Source organism: Carcharhinus amblyrhynchos, unplaced genomic scaffold, assembly GCF_965287045.1.
Source record: "Carcharhinus amblyrhynchos unplaced genomic scaffold, sCarAmb.v2.hapA chromosome_142, whole genome shotgun sequence".
Lineage (NCBI taxonomy): Eukaryota > Metazoa > Chordata > Chondrichthyes > Carcharhiniformes > Carcharhinidae > Carcharhinus > Carcharhinus amblyrhynchos.
In genome coordinates, this window is record NW_027649882.1 from 37,786 (window position 1) to 65,288 (window position 27,503).

General features: G+C 44.6%; 1 protein-coding gene across 1 annotated transcript; it reads right to left on the reverse strand.

Annotated features, from left to right (window-relative positions):
• Positions 1-302: 302 nt before the first annotated feature.
• On the reverse strand, positions 303-23,620 carry LOC145338693 (putative G-protein coupled receptor 139). The gene is made up of 3 exons (XM_080183091.1): positions 23,564-23,620; positions 16,828-16,996; positions 303-1,234 (listed from the first exon to the last, which is right to left on the reverse strand). Exons 1-3 carry the CDS (start codon positions 23,618-23,620, stop codon positions 303-305), a joined length of 1,158 nt encoding a protein of 385 aa, XP_080039217.1.
• Between the last annotated feature and the right edge of the window lie 3,883 nt (positions 23,621-27,503).

A 27,503-nucleotide genomic window follows, 5' to 3' on the forward strand; every position in this document is an offset into this window, starting at 1 on the left:
CCTACCTCACCATCTCCCACTCTGTCTCCATTGTTATAGTTCCCCTGTTTTGTCCCAAGGTCTCTGACTCTCTGTCATTTTTTTCTATTTATCTTTCTCTTTTTCGTTCTTTTATTTTGTCCTCCTTTCTCCCCTTATTTCTGTCTTTCTTTTTTTCTGTCTTTCTTTTGTCTATCATTTTCTTTCTCCCTGTCACTCTTTGTTTATCTCTCTTTCCATCTTCCTCCCTTACTTCCCCTGTGTGGCAAATGGGAGGCAGGTGATGACAAAGGGTTGATTTCCTGTCCAATTGGTGTGATAGATTATAAGTTTTTAAACAAGATTCGGACATTCCCATCGTTGAATAATTTGCAGAATTGAATGATTGGGTATTTGATCACATTCTTCAACTGCTCTCTGAACGTGGTCTGGGTCACGGCGTAAATAACAGTGTTTGTGCAACAACTCAGGAGCTGGAACACAAAGCCCAGTTCTTGAACAAAAGAATCTAACCAAACTAACTGAAAGCCCATATCATACATCCGCCTCCAAATAGAATAAACCATAAATGTTGACCATAACAGAATGAAATTGGCTGAGATAACAAACAGTAAAATGATGGATTTCCTTCGACTCTCCATCTCTGGGTCTCTGGGATTCTCCCCACTGCTGTGAGCCCGGAGTCTCCTGCGGGCTCTGCTGCTCACTAAAATGTGTCTGACGGTGAATGCATTGAGCAGCAGAATCAGGATGAATGGGACACCTGGGTTTAGGATGTGGTGGATGAACTCGATTGTTCCCCAGACAGGAGATTCCATAACTTCCCAAGTGGAATAACAAAACCAGGGAAAGTTCATGAAAAAATACTTTCCACTCAACATAAAATACCAGAAAATGTTCTTTAAACAGCTCAGCGCCGTCACTGTTCCCAGAACCACAGCCGCCGATTTCTCACTGCAATATTTACTTTTCAGCTTGGGGCAGCAAATGGCCACAAATCGATCAAAGGTGAAAGTGACGGTGAACCAGACAGAACAGTCAGTGGCTGCGTAAAGCAGGACGGCGTGGATGTTACACATGGGGACAAACCGCAGGAAATAAAAATATCTTGAATAAGCAATGGGAATGTGTCTCAATATCAGGTCGAGGATAATGACCAGCAGATCCCCCACTGACATGGCCACCAGGTAACGAGTGACAGATTTAGACAGACCACATTTTCCATGGGAAAGGATCACAATCGTTACAATGTTCACTGCAAAGAAGATGAAGAAATAATGCAATTATTTTTCAGACTGTCATCAAAGTTGCCAGTTCAACTGCAGAATGCATAGACGAAGGTATTTTTGAGTCCGTTGGTACATGATCTCAGAATTTTATATCTTTCTCCCAATGGAAGAAGAAAGAACAATGAGCAGTAGAACCTAGGAAAGGCCCTCAAAGCCTGTGCTGATCAGGATATCAGCCTAAACCCTATGCGATTACAGAATCTGTATCCTTCCATTCCCATCCGATTCATGTATTTGTCTAGTTGCCCCTAAGATGTCTCTATTGTGCCTGCTCACACCACCTCCCTGGGCAGCGCATTCCAGACCTTCACCAGCATCTGTTTTAATAAACCTGCCTCACACATCTCCTCGAAACATTTCCCCATGCGCCTTAAAACTACATTTCCTGGTACTTGAATTTTGAGCCTTCCAAAAAAGCATCTGGCTATCCACTCTGTTCACACCATTCATAATCTTATAGAATCATAGAACACTACAGTGCAGAAAGAGGCCCTTCGAATCTGCACTGAACACGATCCTATCCAGGCGTTTATTGGTAGGGGGATTGAATTTAGGAGCCGCAGTGTCATGTTGCAACTGTACACAACTCTGGTGCGTCCGCACTTGGAGTATTGTGTGCAGTTCTGGTCCCCACATTATAGGAAGGATGTGGAGGCTTTGGAGAGGGTGCAGAGGAGGTTTACCAGGATGTTGCCTGGTATGGAGGGGAGGTCCTATGAGGAGAGACTGAGGGATTTGGAGTTGTTTTCATTGGAAAGAAGGCGGCTAAGAGGGGATCTTATTGAAACATATAAGATGATTAGAGGTTTAGATAGGGTGGATAGTGATAGCCTTTTTCCTCGGATGGAGAAAGCTAGCACGAGGGGGCATAGCTTTAAATTAAGGGGGGGTAGTTATAGGACGGACGTCAGGGGTAGGTTCTTTACCCAGAGGGTGGTGAGGGATTGGAATGCCCTGCCTGCTGCAGTTGTAAATGCGCCTAGTTTGGGGGCGTTTAAGAGATCCGTGGATAGGTTTATGGATGGAAAGGGATTGGTTTAGGTTAGAAGGTCATTGTTTTTTAACTGGTCGGCGCAACATCGTGGGCCGAAGGGCCTGTTCTGCGCTGTAATGTTCTATGTTCTATGTTCTATCCCCATATCCCTACATATCATAACCATTAATCCCACCTACACATCCCTGGACACTAAGGGGCAATTTCTCAGCACGGCCAATCAGCCTAACCCGCATATCTTTGAACTGTGGGAGGAAACCGGAGTACCCGGAGGAAACCCACGCAGATACGAGGAGAATGTGCAAACTCCACACAGACAGTGACCCGAGCCAGGAACCGAACCCTGGAGCTGTGAAGCAGCAGTGCTAACCACTGTGCTGCCGGGCCACCCCTAATATAACAGCTCAGCCCTCAAACTCCTTCATTCCTGTGAGAATGAACTGAGCCTATTGAAACTCTGCTCATAGCTAACACCCTCCAGACCAGGCAACATCCAGGCAAAGATTTCCTGTACCCTCTCCGAATGCATCCACATCCTTCTAGTATTGTGGTGACCAGAATTGTGCACAATATTCCAAATGAGGCCTAACTAAGTTTCTGTGCAGTTGCAGCATAACCTGCCAATTTTTTATACTCAGTGACCCGACCGATGAAGGCAAGCATGCGTATAGCTTCTTGACTAACTTATCCACCTGCGTTGCCACGTTATGTGGTCGGTGGATGTGTACACCTAGATCTCACTGCCTCTCAATACTATGAAATGTTCTACAATTTACTGTATAATTCCTACATGGATTGGGCCTTCCAAACTGCATGACCACACGTTTGTCCAGATTTATCCCCATCTGTCATATTTCTGCTCATGTTTCTAACTAGTCTATATCTTGCTGTATCCTCTGACAAATCTCTTCACTATCCTCAACTCCGCCAATGTTTGTGTGTCGCTTGATCAAATTGATGCAGCCCAAGGACAACTAACTCAAGAACAGCTCCTTCCCTGTTGTCGTTATACTATTGAATGGACCTACTTCACACTCAGTTGGTCTTTTTTGACATCCTAACTATGACTGGAACACTACAATCAAATTGAAGGCAGTGGGATCTGTGTGTCAAACTGCAAAGGTCATGGTGACCCTATAGGAACAGAACGAGAGTGGGAAAGATAATTAAATGCCATTCATTATGACACTCATTACAAAATTGCAAAAGCAATGATTGGGCGCTGGTGATACAAAACTTGGACTGAATACTGTTTAAAATTTCATTTCACGAAGGGTCAAAACGCTTTCGAGGCATTGAAAAGAAGGAATTCTAGGTTAATATGTGAATTCAAGGGCTATTTTACAAGAATAATTTGACAAATGTGAATTTATCCACTTTGGTAGCAAAAATGGGAAGGCAGATTATTATTTGATTGGCCGTGAATTAGAAGAGGGAGGTGTCTAACCAGACCGAGCTGTCCCCGTACATAGTTGGTGAAAGCAAGTGTGCAGTTCCAGCAGGCAACAAAGAAGGGAAATGATAAATTGGCCTCTATATTGAGAATTGGAAGAGCGATAGAATCATCGAACCCTACAGTGCAGAAAGAGGCCCTTCAGCCCATCAAGTCTGCACTGAACACAATCCCACCCAGGCCCTACCCCCATATTATACCCATTAATCCCTCTAACCTACACATCCCTGGACACTAAGGGGCAATTTCTTAGCACGGCCAATCAACCTAACCCGCACATCTTTGGACTGTGGGAGGAAACTGGAGCACCCGGAGGAAACCCACGCAGACACGAGGAGAATGTGCAAACTCCACACAGACAGTGACCCGAGCAGGGAATTGAACCCGGGACCCTGGAGCTGTGAAGCAGCAGTGCTAACCACTGTGCTACCGCGCCTCCACCACTGTGCTCCCATGCAGTGTTTGATTGCAATTGGACAGGGCATGGGTGAGGCCACATCTGGAATATTGTATACAATTTAGATGTCCTTATCTGAGGAAGGCTATAGAGGGAGTACAACAAAGATTTACCTGGCTGATTCCTGGGATGGAAGAACTGTCATACAAGGAGACATTAAGTGGGATAGGGTTATAGTCATTGGAGGTTAAATGAGGGAGAAGGGGATCTCATAGACACTTATAAAATTCAACAGAATTAGGCATCCCCCTGCAACTGGATTCTGAACTCCTTAACAGACTGCAATCAGTAATGATAGACAACAACACCTCCTTTACGATCATCCTCAACACTGGTGCCCTACAAGGCTGTGTTTTCAATCTCCAATGTACTCCTTATTTCTGACTCTGTGACCAAACTCTCCCCCAACCCGATTTCCTGGTTTGCTGAAGAAACCATCGCAGTGATTCGGATCTCAAACAATGATGAGAAGGAGCACAGGAATGAGATCGAGAATCGAGTGAACTGGTGCGACAACAATAATCTCTTCCACAATTCCTCTGTCTATATCGATGGGGATGAAGTGGAAATGGTTGAGAGCTTTAAGATTTAGCTGTAAAGGAAACGAACAATGTCTATCCCCATGGTGACGCTATAGATAAGAAAGCCCCACCAACGCCTCTACTTTCTCAGAAGACTAAGGAAATTTGGCAAGCCCACTATAACTCTCGCCAACTTTTACCAATGCGCAATGGAAAACATTCTTTCTGGTTGTACCACAGCTTGGTCTGGGCTCCTAATCTTCCCAACACTGCAGGAAAATACCAATGGTGGTGAATGAAACCCAGTCCATGGTGGGAGCCAGCCTCCCATCCATTCACTCTGTCTACACTTCCCACTGCAGTGGAGAAACAGCCAGCAGAATCAAGGACCCCATGCACCCCGGACATACCCACCTCCTTCCCTCGGGAAAAAGAAACAAGGTTCTGAAGACACGTACAAATCGACTCAAAAACAGCTTCTTCCCTGCTGCCATCAAACTATTGAAAAGACGGACCTCACACGGAGCTGATCTTTCTCGGCACCCGATCTATGACTAGAATATTACATTCTGCACTCTCTCCTTTCCTTCTCTAAGAACAGTATGACTTGTCTGTATACTTTTCACTGTATACTAATACATGAGACAATAATAAATCCAATTATTTTCAAATCAGAGGCAGGGTAGATTCAGAAAGAATGTCCCTGATGGTGAGGAACCCAAAATTAGGGGTCAGAGTTTGAGGATAAGGGGTAAAAATTTTCAAACTGATGTGAAATTCCCGGCTCGGGTCACTGTCTGTGTGGAGTTTGTACATTCTCCTCGTGTCTGCGTGGGTTTCCTCCGGGTGCTCCGGTTTCCTCCCACAGTCCAAAGATGTGCGGGTTAGGTTGATTGGTCATGCTAAAATTGCCCCTTATTGTCCTGGGATGTGTAGGTTAGAGGGATTTGTGGGTAAATATGTAGGGATATGGGGATAGGGCCTGGGTGGGATTGTGGTCAGTGCAGACTCGATGGGCTGAAGGGCCTGTTTCTGCTCTGTAGGGTTCTGTGAACAGAAATCTCTTCACCCAGAGATGGTGAGTGTCTGGGATTCACTACCATGGAAAGTAGGTGAGACTAATTTTTTTTTCCAAGAAGAAATTTGATACAGCGACTGAGGCTTAAGGGGTCAGGGGTTATGAGGTGGGGGGTGGGGGGGGAAAGGATATTGAGTTTGATGATCAGTCATGATCAAAATGAATGGAGGAGCAGGCTTGAAGGGTCACGTGGCTCATTCCCACTTCCTTTTCTTATAGAACATAAAACATAGAACATTACAGCGCGGAACAGGCCCTTCGGCCCACAATGTTGCGCCGACCAGTCTTATTTTTAAAAAAAAACAATGACCCACTAATCTAAACCAATCCCTTTTCGTCCATAAACCTATCCACAGATCTCTTAAACGCCCCCAAACTAGGCGCATTTACAACTGCAGCAGGCAGGGCATTCCAGTCCCTCACCACCCTCTGGGTAAAGAACCTACCCCTGACATCCGTCCTATAACTACCCCCCCTTAATTTAAAGCCATGCCCCCTCGTGCTAGATTTCTCCATCCGAGGAAACAGGCTATCACCATCCACCCTATCTAAACCTCTAATCATCTTATATGTTTCTATAAGATCCCCTCTTAGCCGCCTTCTTTCCAGTGAAAACAACCCCAAATCCCTCAGTCTCTCCTCATAGGACCTCCCCACCATACCAGGCAACATCCTGGTAAACCTCCTCTGCACCCTCTCCAAAGCCTCCACATCCTTCCTGTAATGTGGGGACCAGAACTGCACACAGTACTCCAAGTGCGGCCGCACCAGAGTTGTGTACAGTTGCAACATGACGCTGCGACTCCTAAATTCAATCCCCCTACCAATAAACGCCAAGACACCGTACGCCTTCTTAACAACCTTATCTACTTGATTCCCAACTTTCAGGGATCTATGTACACATACACCTAGATCCCTCTGCTCCTCCACTCTATTCAAAGTCCTCCCGTTAGCCATATACTCAACACATCTGTTATTCCTACCAAAATGGATTACCTCACACTTCTCCGCATTAAACTCCATCCGCCACCTCGCGGCCCAGCTCTGCAACCTGTCCAAGTCACCCTGCAAACTTCGACACCCTTCCTCACAATCTACCACACCTCCGACTTTGGTGTCATCAGCAAACTTACTAATCCACCCAACTATACCCTCATCCAGATCATTAATAAAGATTACAAACAGCAGTGGCCCCAAAACAGATCCCTGAGGCACACCACTCGTAACCGAACTCCATGATGAATAATTACCATCAACCACCACCCTCTGTCCCCTATCTGCTAACCAATTCCTGATCCAAGTACCTAAATTACCACCAATCCCATACATTTGCATTTTCTGCAGAAGCATACCATGGTGAACCTTATCAAACGCCTTACTAAAATCCATATATGCCACATCTACTGCCTTACCCCTATCCACCTCTTTGGTCACCTTCTCAAAGAACTCAATAAGGTTAGTAAGGCACGACCTTCCCGCTACAAAACCATGCTGACTATCTCTAATCAATTCATTACTCTCCAAATAACTATAAATCCTATCCCTAATAATTCTTTCTAAAACCTTGCCCACTACAGAAGTAAGACTCACTGGTCTATAATTCCCAGGGAAGTCTCTGCTCCCCTTCTTAAACAATGGGACAACATTCGCTGTCCTCCAATCTTCCGGTACTATACCAGAGACCAACGACGACCTGAAGATCAGAGCCAGTGGCTCTGCAATCACCTCTCTTGCCTCCCATAGAATCCTAGGGTAAATCCCGTCTGGACCAGGGGACTTATCTATTTTCAACCCATCTAGAATATCCAACACATCCTCTGTATCAACTACAATACTTTCTATTTTACACCCCTTCACCCCAGTGACCTCCTCAGCTACATTCATATCGTCCTGCGTGAACACCGAAGAGAAATAATGGTTCAATGCCTCTCCAATCTCTTCCGGTTCCACACACAACTTCCCCCTACTGTCTGTAACTGGCCCTAATCTTGCCCTGACCTACCTTCTGTTCTTGACATACCTATAGAACGCCTTAGGATTCTCCTTAATCCTATCAGCCAAAGTCATCTCATGCCCTCTTCTAGCCCTTCTCAACTCCCTCTTCAACTCCCTCCTAGCCAATCTAAAGCTTTCTACTGCACTACCCGAGCCCTCAAGCCTCATCCGAACATAAGCCTCCTTCTTCCTAACCAACAAATCAACTTTTTTTGTGCACCACGGTTCCCTAGCCCTACCAATTCCTCCTTGCCTGACAGGGACATACCTATCACAGACCCACAGTAGCTGCTCCTTGAAAAAACTCCACATTTCAGACGTTCCTAGTCCCTGTAATCTCCTAGTCCAACCAATGCTTCCTAATTCTCTCCTAATGGCCTCATAATTACCCTTCCCCCAGCTAAAACTACTGACCCGAGGTTCATGCCTATCCCTTTCCATCACTAAGGTGAACGTAACCGAATTGTGGTCACTATCACCAAAATGCACACCAACTTCCAAGTCTAGCACCTGGTCTGGCTCATTTCCCAGCACCAAGTCCAATATAGCCTCACCTCTAGTTGGCCTATCTACATATTGAGTCAAAAAACCTTCCTGCACACTTTGAACAAAAACTGACCCCTCTAACGAGCTAGAGCTATAGCAATTCCAATCAATGTTAGTAAAGTTAAAATCCCCCATAACAATTACCCTATTACTTTCACTCCTAACCAGGATTGTCTCCGCAATCCTTTCCTCAACCTCTCTAGAACTTTTTGGAGGTCTATAAAAGACTCCCAACAGGGTGACCTCTCCTCTCCTATTTCTAATCTCCGCCCATACTACCTCAACAGACAAATCCTCATTAAACTTCCTCTCTGACACTGTGATATAGTCCTTGACCAATAATGCTACTCCACCCCCCCTTCTACCTCCTTCTCTACTCCGACTAAAGCACTTGTACCCCGGCACCTGCAACATCCATTCCTGACCCTGCTCTATCCACGTCTCTGAAATGGCCACAACATCAAAGTCCCAGGTACTGGTCCACGCTGCAAGTTCATCCACTTTATTGCGAATACTCCTCGCGTTAAAGTATATACATTTCAAACCTCGCTCCGCCCCACCCTCACAATGCCGTGCAATGCCGTCCCCTTCTATGCCCCCCTCACTTTCACCCCCTCTACCCAGGATCCCACTCCCCCTCTGAATCAGTTTAAACCACTCCGCATAGCCTTCACAAATTTACCCCCCAGGATATTTGTTCCCCTCTGGTTCAGATGTATACCATCACTCTTATAGAGATCCCATCTTCCCCAGAATGAGCCCCAATTGCTCAAGTAATTATGGTCTTAAGAATAGCGTTCAGGGGATGGGAAACAGGATGTGAAGTGGAGGGGATATGGGTTCAGAAATCAGCAATCATTTCCAAAGGACAAAAAAACAAAGAACAGGCTTCTCAGCCCTCCAAGCCTGCACCACCACACTGCCCGACTGACCTAAACCCCCCTACTCTTCTGGAGATCATATCATTCTGTTCCTATCCTATCCATGTGTTTGTCCAGACGCCCCTTATAATTCTCTATCTGTTTCCACCGCCTCCCCCTGGTGAGTCATAGGCAACCAGCACCCTCTGTGTAAAAGAATTGCCTCGTACATTTCCTTTTAGCCTTGCCCCTCACAGCTTGCCCCCCTTAGCAAGTGACCCTTCTCACCGTGGAAATAGCTCCTGATTAGCCACTCTGTCCATGCCCCTCAAAACCTTGTGAGCTTCAATCAGTTTGGCCGTTAGCTGCTGTCGACCCTTTGAGACCAAACCAAGTTTCTCCAACCTCTCCTCATACCTAATGCCCTCCATACCAGGCAACATCCTGGTAAATCTTTTCTGTGCCCTCTCCAAAGCCTCGATATCCTTCTGGAAGTTTGGCGACCAGAATTGAACACTCTATTCCACATGCAGCCTAACTAATGTTCTATAAAGCTACAACACCACTTGCCAATTTTTGAACCAAATGCCCTGGCTGATGCCTTTGTGATTATCTTTTCCATCTGCGTTGCCACTTGTATAGACCTGTACACCCAGATCTCTTTGTCTATCAATACTCTTAAGGGTTCTGCAACTTACTACGTAAGACATTCCAAACGCATTGTCTCACCTTTCTCCGGATTAAACTCCATCTGCCATTTCTCCACCCACCTCTCCCACTAAGCTATATCCTCCTGTATTCTCTGATGTTCCTCATCGCTATCCGTGAATCCATCAACCATTGTGTGGTCTGCAAACTTGCTGGTCAAACCAGTCATATTTTCCTCCAATCTTTTATATATATTCCAAACAGCAATGGTCCCAGCAGTGATCCCTGAGGAATGTCAATGGTTACAGTCTTCCATTCACAATCGTACCCTTCCCCTGCTACCTCTGTCTTCTATGGCAGAGCCATTTCTGTATCCACTTTGCCAGCTCCCATGTGACTTCACCTTCTGCACCAGTCTGCCATGAGGGACTTTGTCAAAGGCCTTACTGAAATCCTGAAGACAACATCCACTACCCTACCCTCATCAATTATATTTGTCACTCCCTCAAAAATCTCGTTCAAGTTACTGAGACATGACCTCCTTCCCATTCACAAAACCATGTTGTCTCTCGTTAATATGGTCACGTGTTTCCAACTGGGAAGAAATCATGTCTCGAAGAATTCTGGCCAATAATTTCCCAACCACTGATGTCAGTCTCACCGGCCTGTAATTGCCTGGATTATTCTTGCTACCCCTCTTAAACAAAGGAACAACATTGGCTATTCTCCATTCCTCTGGGACCTCTCCCGTAGGCAGTGAAGATACAAAGATTTCTAGCAAGGCCCCAGCAATTTCCTTCCTTGCCTCCCTCAGTATTCTGGGGTATATCCCATCAGTCCCTGGGATCTTGTCTACCTTAATGTTTCTCAAGAACCTCAATACCTCCTCCTTTTAGATCTCACCATGGCTCAAACTATCTACACATCCTTTCCCAGACTCTTCATCCACCATTTCCTACTCTTTCATGAATACTGCCGCAAAGTACTCATTTAATACCTCTCCAATTTCCTCTGGATCCACGTATAGATTCCTTCCCCTGTGCTCCCATTCCCTTCAGAATGCTTTCTGCCTGTTCAGAGTCATCCTGGACCCTGGCACCAGGGAGGCAAAATACCATCATAGAGTCTCTTTCAGGTATACAGAATGTGAGCCCCGATCTCTATGTGGAAGATTAAAATCCCCGACTATCACAACTTCTTGCAGTTGTCAGCTATCTCTGCTGATTAGCTCCTCCAATTCTCTCTGACTATTGGGTGGTCTATAATACAACCCCATTAATGTGGTCGTACCTTTCCTGTTTCTCAGCTCCACCCATAGGGTCTCTGTAGACAAGCTCCCTAATCTATCCTGCCTGAGTACCGCAGTAACGTTTCCCCTGACCAGCAATGCCACCTCCCACCTTTTATCCCTCTGCCTCTATCACACCTGAAACACTGGAACCCTGGAACATTGAGCTGCTGGTCCTCCCCCTCCTGTAGCCAAGTGTCACTAATGACGATAATGTCATATTTCCACGCATCAATCCACACCTTCAGCTCATCTGCCTTCCCCACAATACTCCTGGCATTGAAACAGACACACCTCAAAAGATTATTTCCACCACACTCAATCCTTCCATTGGTGATTTTGGTTGAATTAACCCGTTCTTTTACCCCCGCTCCACTATCTGCTCTGGCACTCCGGTTCCCATCCCCCTGCAAATCTAGTTTAAACCCTCCCCAATAACACGAGCAAACCTCCCTGCCAGTATATTGGTCCCCTTGTAGTTTCGGTGTAACCCGTCTCTCTTGTACAGGTCCCACCTGCCCCAGAAGAGGTCCCAATGATCAAAGAATCGGAAACCCTGCCCCCTACACCAGTTCCTCAGCCTCGTGTTTATCCGCCCAAGCATCCTCCTCTTACCCTCACTGGCAATGTGGTACAGGCAGCAATCCTGAGATTACTACCCTCAGGGTCCTGCTTTTTAACTTCCTTCCAAGCTCTCTATCCTCTCTCTTTAGGACCTCCTCACTCTTCCTACCTACGTCATTGGTACCGGTGTGTACCAGACATCTGGCTGATCACCTTCCCACTTTAGAACACTGTGCACGCGATCAGAGACATCCCTGACCCTGGCACTCGGAAGGCAACAAACCACGCGGGAGTCTCTGACCCGACCACAGAACCTCCTGTCCGTGCCTCTGACCACCGAGTCCCCTATCACTACCGCTCTCCTCTTCTCCCTCCCACCCTTTTACGCTGCCGAATCACACTCAGTATCTGAGATCCGGCTGTCGTAGCTTGTCCCAGGTAAATCATGCCCTGTTACAGTATCTCATTCCGTAAGCCTGTTGTGGAGGGGAATGGCCACAGGGGAACCCTACACTGCGTGTCCTTTCACATTTCCATTTCCTCTCCTTACAGTAACACAATTTTCTGCACTCTGCTGCTTAGGTAACTACCTCCCTAAAGCTACTGTCTATAAACTTCTCATTCTCCTGAATTAGACGGAGATCACCAAGCTCCTTCTCCAGTTCCCTAACACATTTTGCTAGCAGCTGCAGCAGGATGCATCTTTTGCAGGTGTTGTCATCAGGGATACCGACGGTCTCCCTGATCTCCCACATCCTGCAAGAGGAGCATTACAACATCTCACCTGGCATTTTTTGTTTCTTAAAAAAAAGAATAAACTTTCCAAAAACAAAAACCTACTCTCGCCTCTGCCTGTTCTCGCCAAAGCCCACTATGAGCCAAAGCCCTTCAGCCTTCACTCTGCTCCCTCTCTCTCCGCTGCCCGCGGTATCGAGTGGCCTGCTCTTTAAACCTCCTGCTCACCACTAGCCGATGTCAAGCACCTTCTAGCAGTCACCCATCTATCTGCCTGCACAAAGAACAAAGAACAAAGAACAACAACACAGCACGGGAAACAGGCCCTTCGGCCCAACGAGCCCGCGCCGCCATCCCACTATCTCAGTGACCTATTCATGATTTTAGTCTACGCCTAATGTGCGAGGATCAGGAAGGTCCAATTTAGGGACAATTTAGTACCCAATCAATCAGCCTAAAAGCACATCTTTGGGGATGTGGGACGAAACCGGAGCACCCGGAGGAAACCCACGCAACCACGGGGAGAACGTGCAAACTCCCACAGACACAGGCCCAAATCCATGTGTCCGCACAGCAACAGAGATAGTCCCTGAGCTGTCATGTTGCACCTTGGGTGTGACTGTGTCTCTAAAGCTTCAAACCATGACGCGTTCCACCAACCTTTAGAAAGCTTTAGATTGGCTAGGAGGGAGTTGAAGAGTGAGTTAAGAAGGGCTAAAAGAGGACATGAGAAGACTTTGGCTGATAGGATCAAGGAGAATCCTAAGGCGTTCTATAGGTATGTTAAGAACAGAAGGTTGGTTAGGGCAAGATTAGGGCCAGTTACAGTCAGCAGAGTCTGTGTGGAACCGGAAGAGATTTGAGGCATTGAACCAATATTTCTCTTCGGTATTCACGCAGGGGGTCATAAATGTAACTGTGGAGAACACTGGGTTACAGGGTTGTAAACTGGACAGTATTGCAGTTGATAAGGAGGATGTGCTAGTTATTCTTGAGGGTTTGAAAATAGATAAGTCCCCTGGGCCGGACGGGATTTACCCTAGGATTCTCTGGGAGGCAAGAGAGGCGATTGCAGAGCCTCTGGCTCTGATCTTCAGGTTGTCGTTGGTCACAGGTATAGTGCCAGAAGATTGGAGGATAGCGAATGTTGTCCCATTGTTTAAGAAGGGGAACAGATCGTGGGCCGAAGGGCCTGTTCTGCGCAGTAATGTTCTATGTTCTATGTTCTATTAACCTCATGCTCCTAAGTGCACCAACTGCTGCTCCAACCTATCCACGAGGTCTGGAAGGAGCTGCCAATCGGGTGCACTTTCTGCAGATACAGTCGTCCGAGCTGCTGGAAGTGTTCTGGTTCTCCCACATCTCACAAGTGCAGCACTTAATCCCACTGGTCGACATTTCGAGCACCAATTCAATTATATAAGAACATTTATAAAACCCTTACCTTCAATTTACCTTCTCACAGTCGCCTTTTTTTTGGTTAGAAGAGAAGGGAGGGAGGGTAACACTAATGTGTTGAAAGATTTACAGGTTAGATGGATTGGCCATGCTAAATTGCCCCTTAATGACCAAATATCAGTATACTCGGGGAATTATTGGGGTAAATGCATGAGGTTATGGTGATAGAGTCTGTGTAATGTGTTCTGTCGGAGAGTCGCTCAAGGCTCAATTGGCCAAATGGTGTCCGTCTGCACTGTGGGAACTCTATAATTTATATCACTGATTTTGTGAATCGCACTATTTCCCAACCCAGATACAAGACACAATGTTAGATGTTAAATATTACAAAATACTATATTTCATCGCTGCAGACCCTGGACAGATGTCAGTTCACTGTTGAAGAGCCTTGATGTGCCGGAGCGCGCAGATAACAGAATAAATAAATGAATAAAAGACAGAAATAGAGAGAAAGAGAGAAAGAGAGAGAGAGAGAGAGGAAGAGAAAGTGTGAGGGAGAGAGTGAAAGATGGAGAGGGACTGTGAAAAGAAGAGAAAATAAGGAAGAAAGGGAGGGATAAAGAAAAGGAAAAGAGAGAAAGAAAGAGAAAGAGTGAGAAAAAGAGAAAATGTAAGGGTGAGAAAGAGTGAAAGAGAGAAAGAACAAGAGAAAGAGACAAGGAAAGAAAGAAAGAAGAAAAGGAAGGAGGAAAAAAGAGAAGAAGGAAAGAAAGAAAGAGAGAAAGGAATAGATAAAGGAAAAAAGATAGAACATAGAACATTACAGCGCAGAACAGGCCCTTCGGCCCACGATGTTGCGCCGACCAGTTACAAAACAATGACCCACTAACCTAAACCAATCCCTTTCCATCCATAAACCTATCCACGGATCTCTTAAACGCCCCCAAACTAGGCGCATTTACAACTGCAGCAGGCAGGGCATTCCAATCCCTCACCACCCTCTGGGTAAAGAACCTACCCCTGACATCCATCCTATAACTACCCCCCCTTAATTTAAAGCCATGCCCCCTCGTGCTAGCTTTCTCCATCCGAGGAAACAGGCTATCACTGTCCACCCTATCTAAACCTCTAATCATTTTATATGTTTCAATAAGATCCCCTCTTAGCCACCTTCTTTCTAGCGAAAACAACCCCAAATCCCTCAGTCTCTCCTCATAGGACCTCCCCTCCATACCAGGCAACATCCTGGTAAACCTCCTCTGCACCCTCTCCAAAGCCTCCACATCCTTCCTGTAATGTGGGGGCCAGAACTGCACACAGTACTCCAAGTGCGGCCGCATCAGAGTTGTGTACAGTTGCAACATGACGCTGCGACTCCTAAATTCAATCCCCTTACCAATAAACGCCAAGAAACCGTATGCCTTCTTAACAACCTTATCTACCAAACTATGACACCCTTCCTCACAATCTACCACACCTCCGACTTTGGTGTCATCAGCAAATTTACTAATCCACCCAACTATACCCTCATCCAGATCATTAATAAAAATTACAAACAGCAGTGGCCCCAAAACAGATCCCTGAGGCACACCACTCGTAACTGAACTCCATGACGAATATTTACCATCAACCACCACCCTCTGTCTCCTATCTGCTAACCAATTCCTGATCCAATTTCCTAGATTACCCTCAATCCCATACATCTGCATTTTCTGCAGAAGCCTACCATGGTGAACCTTATCAAACGCCTTACTAAAATCCATATATACCACGTCAACTGCCTTACCCACATCCACCTATAAATCCTATCCCTAATAATTTTTTCTAAAACCTTGCCCACAACAGAAGTAAGACTCACCGGTCTATAATTCCCGGGGAAGTCTCTGTTCCCCTTCTTAAACAATGGGACAATGACGACCTGAAGATCAGGGCCAGAGGCCCTGCAATCAACTCTCTTGCCTCCCAGAGAATCCTAGGGTAAATCCCATCCGGACCAGGGGACTTATCTATTTTCAAACCCTCAAGAATATCCAGCACATCCCCCTTATCAACTGCAATAATGTGTAGTTTACACCCCTGTAACCCAGTGTTCTCCTCAGCTACATTCATGTCCCCCTGCGTGAACGAAAGGAAAAAAGAAAGAGAGAAAGAGAGACAGCAAGAACGAAAGGGAGATATAAATTGAAAAATAAAGAAAAAAAAGTGGGAAATGGAGAAAGAAAAATGAAGAAAGAGAGAAAGAAAGAAAGAGAGAGAGGGAGAAAGACAGGAAGAAAGAAAGATAAAAGAAAGGAAGACGGAGAGAATGAGAAAAAAAGAAAGGCAGAGAGAAAGAAAGAATGTAAGCAAGGTCAAAAGAGAGACAAGAAGAAAGAAAGAGGGAAATGGAGAAAGAGAGAATGAGAGAAAGGGGAATTAGGAAAAAGAGAGAGCAAAAAGAAAGAGAGACATACAGAAAAAAAGATAGAAAGGAAGATAGGAAGAAAGAGAGATGGAAAGAAAGAAAGAAATAAAGAAAAAAACATTGACAGAAAGAGAAAGAACGAGAAAAAAAAGAAAGACAGAGAGAAAGAAAGAACGTGAGAAAGAAAGAAAGAGAGACAGGAAGAAAGAGAGAGAGAAAGAGAAAATGAAAGAAAGAAAGAAGGAAAGGGAGAAAAAAGAGAGAAAGAGAAAAAAAGAGACTAAGAAAGAGAGAACGGGAAAAAAAGGGAGAGGAATTCAGAAAAAAGATAAACAGAAAGGAAGATAGGAAGAAAAAAAAGAAACAGAAAGAGAGAGAAAGAAGCAGAGATAGAGAGAGAGAGAGAAAGAGCAACAGATAAAGAAGCAAAGAAGAAAGGAAGAAAAAGAGTGAAAGGAAGAGAGAGAGAAAGAAAGAGAGAGAGAGAACGAAAGAAAGAAGGAGAGAGAAAAAGAAAAGACAGAAAGAATGTAAGTTCAGTTCACATTGGTCAATGCTCACAACGCTATCCAATCATTCCAAGATACTGGATTGCCCTGGAGATAGGCAGTGACTTACCCGGGACCCCAATCGCAGCCAGGATGGGGAAGTAAATCTTTTCCACCTTGTAAAGTGCCCAAAGGATGTTGATCGTCATCAGAAAACTTAAGAGATATTTTCTCCTCTGTTCAATCCAGCCGGTTTGGTGTTGGAAGAAATTCTGCCTTGTACGTTTTAGGAGGAACCCCTAATTTATGGGAAGGGGAAACAGGGTTCCTTGGTGCCTGGACTTACTTCCAATCAGTGAACAAACAAAGTCAGAAGCTAATGCTCCAAATCTCTTAACAATCACAGCGGAGTTTCCAAATCGAAAATTCCCTGAAGACAAGGGAAGGGATTCTGTCATTTTGAGATGTATTTTCACAGATGTTTTTCTTAATATAAAGACATAGAAACTGGGAGCAGGAGGAGACCATTAGGACATTTGAGCTGCTCCATCATTCATTATGATCATGTCAGATTCTAAGTTCAATTTCCTGATCCCCCCTTTCCCCCCCATATCCCTTGATCCATTTAACCCCAAGAGCTATATCCAATTTCTTCTTGAAATCACACAAAGCTTTGACTTTGACTGACTTTCTGTGGTAGTGAATTCCACACATTCACCACTTTCAGGGGGAAGAAATGGCTTTTCACCTCAGTCCCAAAAGGCTTTTGATTCTCAGATTATGAGCCGTAGTTCTGGACTTCCCCATCATTCGAAAAATTCTTTCTGAATCTACCCTATAGGTAAAATATACCTCTGGGACTAGTAGTGAGTCAAAGTGCAGTGGTTTAATTTTTCACAAGGTTGTGGGTGAAGTCACGATCCTAACAGCTGTTCTTTGGACTTCTCCCTGAATACAGGTTACAGATATTTATGCACATACTCCTGCCCCGGTCACTTCCACAGTGCAGTTTCTCACAAATATTGCTGCCTTGGTGATCTTGTCATTTGTGTTGTCTGTGTAATTGTCGTTATCTCAAGGCCTCGGCTGTCTCTGTTCTCTCCCTCTATGTGACGCACAACTGCAATTTGTTTAGCTGCCGTACGGCATACAAGATCACAGGTTTTGCACGAACTGACGTACAAGGGTACAGGGGCCTGAATCACAATTTTACGTTTCGAAGGTACCTGTAGAGCAATTTATATTGATAAGGATTTATATCGATAATAGTTATGTATGAATTTATTGTTATCCGATCACAAAAAAAAACATGCGTGTAACACAGTATTAAAAGATGCAGAATGGATCCTGGCTGAATTAGAACACAATTAGCTGGGAAAATCATAAACTTATGTACGACAGAAAGGACAGCTGCTTTTCTTATTGTCTGGGATACACAAAAACAAGTCATTCAATGCTCTGTACAAATCTCTTAGTGTTACAAAGTTCATTACAGAGTTTATTAACCCTTTCCTTCTTCAGCATCATGACATTGCTGTTTTAACAGGTGAATTTGGCCTAAATATCTCTTATTTATAACATCTTGCGGAACAAAAAAAAGAGACATTCTCTCTCATTTTAAACATTGCCAATCTGTGAAAAATGGGAGCTAAAAAATAACATAGAACAGGAGTTACTCATGATGAAGCTCTGTCCATTAGGCTCCCTTCAGTTTGGATTGAAAGCTCCAGTAATTCCCAGCGGCGACACGATGGTTTTGCCTTTTTGAAGTGTTGCATTATTTTGGGTTGAATGGAATCCAATGGGTCAGTTTCGTTTCTGCATTGGCTTCAAGTGGTTTGGGTTTATCCAGCTTGACATGGCATGACTTGAGCTGAGCTCAAAGCAGATTGGACGGTTGAGTTTAGTTGAATGCTGAGATGTCACTATGAGATAGTTTATGTTGACCTTCAATGTGTTACTGTTTCAATGGTGGGAAAAGTAGCTGCACTTTGTTTGCCTAATAAATAACTATTTCATCGCAAGAGAGAAGTATCTGTGCTTGTTTTTTGAATCTCTTTCACATCTACCAGCCACAGACGTTTGTGTTCATGAACTTGTTTTAATAATTTTACTGTTGTAAACAAAGAAACAATGCAAAATTCGATATGTAATCACTGACTTAGTGAATTAAGAACTTTCTTTCACACTTAACGCAATTAAGCACAAATTCGTAAAGCCATCAGAATTTATTTACATCCAGTCTCGGGGGATGCTGGGTAAGAATTGCTCAGCTCACAGAATCATAGAATCCCGGGAATTACAGACCGGTGAGTCTTACTTCTGTTGTGGGCAAGGTTTTAGAAAAAATTATTAGGGATAGGATTTATAGTTATTTGGAGAGTAATGAATTGATTGGAGATAGTCAGCATGGTTTTGTGGAGGGTAGGTCGTGCCTTACTAACCTTATTGAGTTTTTTGAAAAAGTGACCAAAGAGGTGGATGGGGGTAAGGCAGTTGACGTGGTATATATGGATTTTAGTAAGGCGTTTGATAAGGTTCACCATGGTAGGCTTCTGCAGAAAATGCAGATGTATGGGATTGGGGGTGATCTAGGAAATTGGATCAGGAATTGGCTAGCAGATAGGAGACAGAGGGTGGTGGTTGATGGTAAGTATTCGTCATGGAGTTCGGTTACGAGTGGTGTGCCTCAGGGATCTGTTTTGGGGCCACTGCTGTTTGTAATTTTTATTAATGATCTGGATGAGGGTATGGTTGGGTGGATTAGTAAATTTGCTGATGACACCAAAGTGAGTCGCAGCGTCATGTTGCAAAGGTACACAACTCTGGTGCGGCCGCACTTGGAGTACTGTGTGCAGTTCTGGTCCCCACATTACAGGAAGGATGTGGAGGCTTTGGAGAGGGTGCAGAGGTGGTTTACCAGGATGTTGCCTGGTATGGAGGGGAGGTCCTATGAGGAGAGACTGAGGGATTTGGGGTTGTTTTCGCTAGAAAGAAGGAGGCTAAGAGGGGATCTTATTGAAACATATAAGATGATTAGAGGTTTAGATAGGGTGGATAGTGATAGCCTTTTTCCTCGGATGGAGAAAGCTAGCACGAGGGGGCATAGCTTTAAATTAAGGGGGGTAGTTATAGGAGGGATGTCAGGGTTAGGTTCTTTACCCAGAGGGTGGTGAGGGATTGGAATGCCCTGCCTGCTGCAGTTGTAAATGCGCCTAGTTTGGGGGCGTTTAAGAGATCCGTGGATAGGTTTATGGACGAAAAGGGATTGGTTTAGGTTAGTGGGTCATTGTTTTTTAACTGGTCGGCGCAACATCGTGGGCCGAAGGGCCTGTTCTGCGCTGTAATGTTCTATGTTCTATGTTCTATGTACAGAAAGAGGCCATTCAGCCCATCGAGCCTGCACTGACAACAATCACACCCGGGCCCTACGGGGCCTAACCATCGTTCTATATAACTACAACATCATACGCCAACTTTTACACTCTATGCCCCGTCCAATAAAGGCAAGCATGGCATATGCCTTCTTCACCACCTTGCCCACCTGGGGTGCCACCTTTAAGGATCTGTGGACTTGCACACCCAGATCCCTCTGTGTGTCTGTACTCCTGATGGTTCAGCCATTAATTGTATAGCTTCCCCCCTGCATTAGATCAACCAAAATGCATCACTTCACATTTATCTGGATTAAATTCTCTCTGCCATTTGTCTGCCCAATTTCCCAGCCTATCCATATCTATATCTCTGTCTATAGAGATTGTACCCTAGAGGTCCTGCTTTCTACCCTTCTTCCTAACTCCCTAAATTGTTCTTGTGTGACCTCCCTGCTCTTTCTGCCTATGTCATTTGAAGAGATGTGGACAATGATGTCTGTCTAATTTCCCTCTCTTTTTAGGATGTTTTCTATCCGCTCAGAGACATCCAGGACCCTGGCACCAGGGAGGAAGACTACCATTCCGGAGACTCGTTCACGCCCACAGAACCACCAGTCTGTCCTCTAACTATTGGGTCCCCCATTACCATTACTCTCCTACCCTTCACGGTTTTGTGAAGGGCAGGTCGTGCCTCACAAACCTTATTGAGTTCTTTGAGAAGGTGACCAAAGAGGTGGATGAGGGTAAAGCAGTTGATGTGGTCTACATGGATTTTAGCAAAGCGTTTGATAAGGTTCCTCGTGGTAGGCTACTGCTGATAATATGGATGCATGGGATTGAGGGTGATTTATTGGTTTGGATCAGGAATTGGCGAGCTGATAGAAGACAGAGGGTGGTGGTTGATGGGAAATATTCAACCTGGAGTTCAGTTACAAGAGGTGTACCTCAAGGATCTGTTTTGGGGCCACTGCTGTTTGTCATTTTTATAAATGACTTAGATGAGGGTGTAGAAGGATGGGTTAGTAAATTTGCTGATGACACCAAAGTTGGAGGAGTTGTAGACAGTGAGGATGGATGTTACAGTTTGCAGAGGGACATAGATAAGCTGCAGAGCTGGGCTGAGAGGTGGCAAATGGAGTTTAATATGGAAAAGTGTGAGGTGATTCACTTTGAAAAGAATAACAGGGGTACAGAATATAGGGCTAACGGAAGGACTCTTAGTAGTGTTGACGAGCAGAGAGATCTCGGGGTACACGTGCATAGCTCCCTGAAAGTTGGCACCCAGGTTGAGAAGGTTGTTAAGAAGACGTACGGTGTGTTAGCTTTTATTGGTAGAGGGATTGAATTTCGGAGCCGTGAGGTCATGTTGCAGCTGTACAAAACTCTGGTGCAGCCGCACTTGGAGTATTGCGTACAGTTCTGGTCGCCGCATTATAAGAAAGATGTGGAGGCATTGGAAAGGGTGCAGAGGAGGTTTACCAGGATGTTGCCTGGTATGGTGGGAAGGTCTTATGAGGAAAGGCTGAGGGACTTGAGGTTATTTTAGTTAGAGAGAAGAAGGTTAAGAGGTGACCTAATTGAGGCATACAAGATGATCAGAGGATTAGATAGGGTGGACAGTGAGAGCCTTTTTCCTCAGATGGTGATGGCTGTTCCAGCACAGGAACAGGCCCTTTGCCCATCAAGCATGCACTGATGCATGACACTTTTCTAAACTAAAGATCTTTTGTATCCACGCAGTCCGTATCTCTCTATCCCTGCCTATTCATGTATCTGTCAAGATGCCTCTTAAACATTGCTATTGTGGAGATTGCAGAGCTTTTGGTTTTGATCTTTATGTCATCATTGTCTCCAGGTATAGTGCAGGAAGACTGGAGGATAGCAAATGTTGTCCCCTTGTTCAAGAAGGGGAGTAGAGACCATCCTGGGAATTATAGACCGGCGAGCCTTACTTCTGTTGTGGGCAACGTTTTGGAAAGGATTTGGAAGGGACATAGCTTTAAGTTGAGGGGTGATAATTATAGGATGGATGTCAGAGGTAGGTTCTTTACTCAGAGGGTAGTAAGGGCGTGGAATGCCCTGCCTGCAGCAGTTGTGGACTCGCCAACTTTAAGGGCGTTGAAATGGCCGATGGATAGGCACATGGATAACATTGGAATAGTTTAGGTTAGAGGGTCATTAGATTGGTTCCACTGGTCAGCGCAACATCGAGGGCTGAAGGGCCTGTACTGTACTATAATGTTCTATGTTTGTTTCCAGGACCATTCTGCTGCAGGGACCTGCTTCCCCTGTAAACAGACACACAGATAAACACTGCTGTTTAATTCAGTGCAGGTGGAGTAACAGACAACAACCAGGAAAATCGGGTCTGAAATTCTCAGATTGTTTGAACCTTCCAAGTTAAAGGAGAGTGCGCTGGCGGCTGTATAAACAGACTGAGATTCAGAAAATTTAGTGGAGAGACCGGAACGGCAAAATGTTCAACGTTTTTCTTGAGTGAGTTGTTTAAGTATTTGTTTATTTTTAATCTTTGAATTTATGAACAGTGTTTGATGGTCTCTGTCTCCAGTGCCTGTCTCCCACACAGGTTAATAGACTGTATTGTTTTATACAATTTATAATGGCAGCTTTAACATTACTGACAAAGGGATATTTTCACTCTGGGTTGTGTTCCTCTGTAGCTTACACAACCTGACTCCAAGACCTGTTGGTTATGATGCTTTCCAATTCCCTGAAGACCAGTGACTCTCTCACCTCCGAGACAGAGTGAATAACATTTGTTTCCCACTGTGTTGTGTGAGCAGTCAGTTTACTAGGTCCTTTGCTGAATTAATAACTTTAAAGGAAATCTGCATCTTCAGGAGGGAGATGAATCAGCTTTCCAAAGCTAACTCTCTGCTCCATAGAACATAGAACACTACAGCACAAACAGGCCCTTCAGCCCACAAGTTGCGCCGATCACATCTATACCTACTGAATGTTACTGAAATGTCAAATATCTTCCCAGAGAAAATACCTGGATGGACATTGTCAAAACCAGAACCTCAGTAAGTCAGGTTCAAACTTGTTTAAAAAAAGTTTTGCATTTCCAGAACGACTCATTGAGTTGTTACAGATACACTTCGGCGGGAGCTAATATGTGACTCTCTGAAAGCACCAACACAGCACAGTGTTTGTTTTTTTATATATGCTGGTTTCCTGATATTTCAATTGAAGGAAGTTGAAATACAGAATTATTCAATTCATCATTAAAATAACCTGACCCATCGGATATTATTGGCATGTAATAAAACGTAGGTGGAATTTCAAGTTGTCCGTTATTCATAGGAATAAACTATCATTCAAGAATTCATACCAATGGACAGCTAATAATAATGCATTCCATTTGGAGATGCATTTCTTTGTAATTGAGGATTATGGACATTTCCTGAAGATTTGTGTGTTTTGTCACTCACATGTTGGTGAAATATCTGCCTTCACCTTCCCCATCACCTGCTTTCCAATCTTGCGTTTATTCGTTGCACTGAAACCCCTTCCGTAGCCGCCCATCTGAACCAGCGAACATCATTTTGCATTTTTTTTATATTCCCAGTTCCGGTGCCTGATGCTGGAACAGAACCGCTTTCTCTGGTGCTGTATCAGCATTTGGTTTGACCTGTTTTTGAAGGTCCAGCTTTCGAAGTTATTTTGTTGTGATCTGAAATCATTCCTGTTTAACGAATGGGGAAAGAGCTGCCTTTTAGCTGACACACAATCCAGATTTGTTCACAATCTGAAAACGTATTGTCAGTGGCAACTCACATACAGAATTTCACCCAGTTTTTGATGAAAAGCACCTTTACCCAGATGCTGCTATGACACAATCAAAGGACACGGGCTTGTTCCGAGGTTCAAATTTAGTGTTATAAAGAACACATGCAAGTTAAATGAAACAATTCTTATAACAGGAATGAAGTTAATTTTTCTCTAAACCTAGCTGAATAAATGCAAATGCTGCCAACTCCGTGCAACTGAACGAGGGCACGGATGCACAGTGGTTGGCACGGTCGCCTCACAGCGCCAGGGACAGATGTGAGATTATCAGTATGGAGTCTGCATGTTCTCCCCTGTCTACCTGGGTTTCCTGCAGGCTCTCTGGTTTCCTCCCACAGCCTGACAGACGTGTTGGTTCGGGTGCTTTGAACCAAACAGACCGGCACATGACAGACAGGGGAATCCCACAGCAACTTCATTGCATTGATAATGTAACCCTTACTTGTGATTAAAGATAACATTTATTTTGGCTGAGCTTTTGGATCCAATTCACTGAACTGATGAACTCAGGGTCTCCTTGGCGCAGGTCCCTTTCCACCATCACGGGTTGCAGCATCTCCCTTGAATTCTCATTGTCTTTGACCCCTGCCCCTTCCTGGACCCCTCTTCTGGGTCGCTATCTGGCCAATTGAGTCACAGAGCAGGGTTCGTGACACCCAGTGGGATTTGGGAATGGTCACCCAAACTGTCCTTGTCAGGGGGCTATGGGCACACGTTTCTCCTTATGCCAAATAATGATAGGGTCGGAATCCGAGGGACCAGATTGTCCATCATTGGGAAACAAATTTCTCTCCTACATTGCTGATGTCTGAGTGTGGCGTAATTGGTATCAAACCATAGATATTTTTCAATATTAAGGTTGAGCACCGCTGGTGAATAAGTAATGCAGAACTGATTGTTCCCTCTTTGCTTCTGACCAGTGACAGCCTTGGCCGTTCCGAGTTCTATCAGGGTTTTTTGCTTGCAGAAGCTGTTAATCTGTAGATTTGAGGCCTCTAATGATATGTTGGGCCAAATTGCTTAGGCCATTGGCCAATTGGTCGTACACGTTTGATCTAGGTTGTGGAAGACTGGAATAAAGAAACAGACTCATAGAACATAGAACATAGAACACTACAGCGCAGAACAGGCCCTTCAGACTCAGGCTGTTCAGCGGGCAATCCGGACATTCAATGACAAGACTTGGGTTCAGTGAAGAATGAAACTACTCACAAGCATATCAGAAAAGAGATCGATGATTTCCCTATCAAATCGGATGGATGGTGAGATAATGTGGGGGGATCAAAAATTAGGCATCATCTCAGAATAGGGCAGCTATATTAAAAATTAAAATGAGGAGAAATTTACACTCTCAAACCTTCAGTATTCTGTTCAATTCTGTTTATCATAGATAACAGTGGATGATGATTTGCGCTAATTTAGACATTTAAAAGTATTAACAAGTTATTCAGGGTGGTTACTGACAATAGACAGAATGGGAATCTGAGATCACACTCAGATTAGGCGTGTCTTTTGACAACCCAACAAGTAAACAGACTCAAATTAACTTAGGGACAAATTAAAAGGGGTAGCCCCCCAAAAAGGAAGGGGGGACTGCCCGAACAGAAAGCAAAGTCCAAAGGAAACTTAAAACATTAAATCAAAATGTGATTATAAGGGTCTATAACACACCCCAGCCCCTGCGGTGCCCAGCGGGCACACTCAGGTTAGGCATGGTCTAATCAAACATTTCAACATCCTCCAGGGGCTGAATGACTTTGCGACAATTGATTTTGAGACGATGTTCCGAAGATTTGATAGCTGTTAGTGGCTCCCATTGGATGTTAGTTTGATCAGCTTTAAACAAAATATACACGTGTTAAATGCATTCAAATGTTCCTAACATTTGCAGAGCTTTTAAATTATTTTGAAGCGTAAAACATGCAGACAGAAACGGGGGAATAAATAATAGGGGACAAAGAAATGGCTGATCGTAGAATACATGCTTTAGTTTTGGGTTCCCATAAGAGAGCACAAATTAAATGCCAGGGATTTTGGAGAATGGAAGATTTAATGAGAGGGACCAACTGAGGGTGATCAATATTAATCGAGAAAAGGTACTGGGAAAATTGATGGGGTTGAAAGTGGATGAATCCCCTGAAAATCTATATCGCAGAGTATTTAAAGAAGTAGCTCGAAATGGTGGATGCATTGGTGGTCATCTTCAGGGTTCAGTAGACGCTGGAACAGTCCCTGCATGTTGGACGGTAGCAAAAGACAATTCAATATTCAAAAAAGGGGGAAGAGAGAAAACAGGGAATTATAAACCAGTAGGTGTAATATCGGTAGTGGGGACAATTCTCAAATCCATTATCGTGAACTTATAGCAAAGCATTTAGAAAGCAGTGGCAGGAGCAAATAGAGTCAGAATGCACTTACAAAGGGGAAATCACGCTTGACAAATCTGTTGGAATTCTTTGAAGATGTAACTAGCAGAGTTGACAAGGGGAAAACCGGTCAATGTGGTTTTTTTTCGATTTTCAGAAGGTTTTAACAAAGTCTGGTACAAGAAATTATCATGCAAGATTAAAGTGCGTGAGACTGGGGAAGTGTACTGAAATGAATGGAAATCTGGTTGGCAGAGAGGAAACAAAGAGTAGGAATTAATGGGTGCTTTTCAAATTGGCGGGCAGTAACTAGTGGGGTCCACAAGGCTCGTTGTTGGGAACCCAACTGTTCACAATATATATATCAATGATTTGGATGAGACACAGTGTAACATCTCAAGGTTTGCAGGTGATAGCAGGATGGTTGGGAGGGAGGGATCTGTGACTGCAATGCAGTGATCCTTCAGAATTATGTGGACCAGTTGGCTGAGTGGGCAAATCAATAGCACATGCAGAATAATTTGGAAAATTGCGTGGATATTTACTTTTGCAGCAAAAACAAGAAGGCAGATTACTACCGGAATGGTTGTAAATGGGGAATGAAGAGTGTGCGGTGGGACCTGGGTGTCCTTGTGCACCAGTCACTGAAGGGAAGCACCGCGGGAAGGAGACAAATGGCATGTTGGGCTTCAATGTGAGAGGCTTCGAGTACTGGAATATGTTGTTGCAATTACACAGGGCCTTGGTGAGGACACACCAGGAATATTGTGTGCAGATTTGGTCTCATTTTCTGAGGAAAGATACTCTTGAGGAAGGGCAGGAAATGTTTCCCAGGCTGATTCTGCGGGTGACGGGACTGATGTGTGAGGGGAGGTGGACTGGGCTAGGATTGTTTTCACTGGGTTCAGACAGGTGATGGGGGATCTCAGAGAGACATATATAATTCTAACAGTACCAGGTAGGGTAGCTGCAGGGAGGATACTCCCGGTGCTGTAGGTAAAAGATAACTCTGAGGCGATTGTGAGTCGAAGTATAGCCAGTTCATTCAAAAGCTTTTGGGAGATACACCTGGTACCTAACCGCAGCTCCCCAGGCTTCTCTCTCAACACCATTTAAGAGTGTGTATTTATACCCCCTCCCACCTCCCTTGCCCCCATCACGTATACAACTTCTCATTCTCAGCGAGTTCCCAGGCTGCGGCTTGTCCTTCACTGTGGGAACATGGACTCCCTCGGCGTTTCTTCATGATTATC

What these genes read in the sequence shown, in the direction of transcription:
- LOC145338693 (XM_080183091.1), bottom strand. Translation starts at nt 23,620, where the DNA reads ATGGGCGGCTACGGAAGGGGTTTCAGTGCAACGAATAAACGCAAGATT. An exon ending in AACGCAAGATTGGAAAGCAG is followed by an intron (nt 16,997 to 23,563) that starts GTGATGGGGAAG and finishes CCCATAAATTAG; the next exon opens with GGGTTCCTCCTAAAACGTAC. An exon ending in GGCTGCGATTGGGGTCCCGG is followed by an intron (nt 1,235 to 16,827) that starts GTAAGTCACTGC and finishes TCTTCTTTGCAG; the next exon opens with TGAACATTGTAACGATTGTG.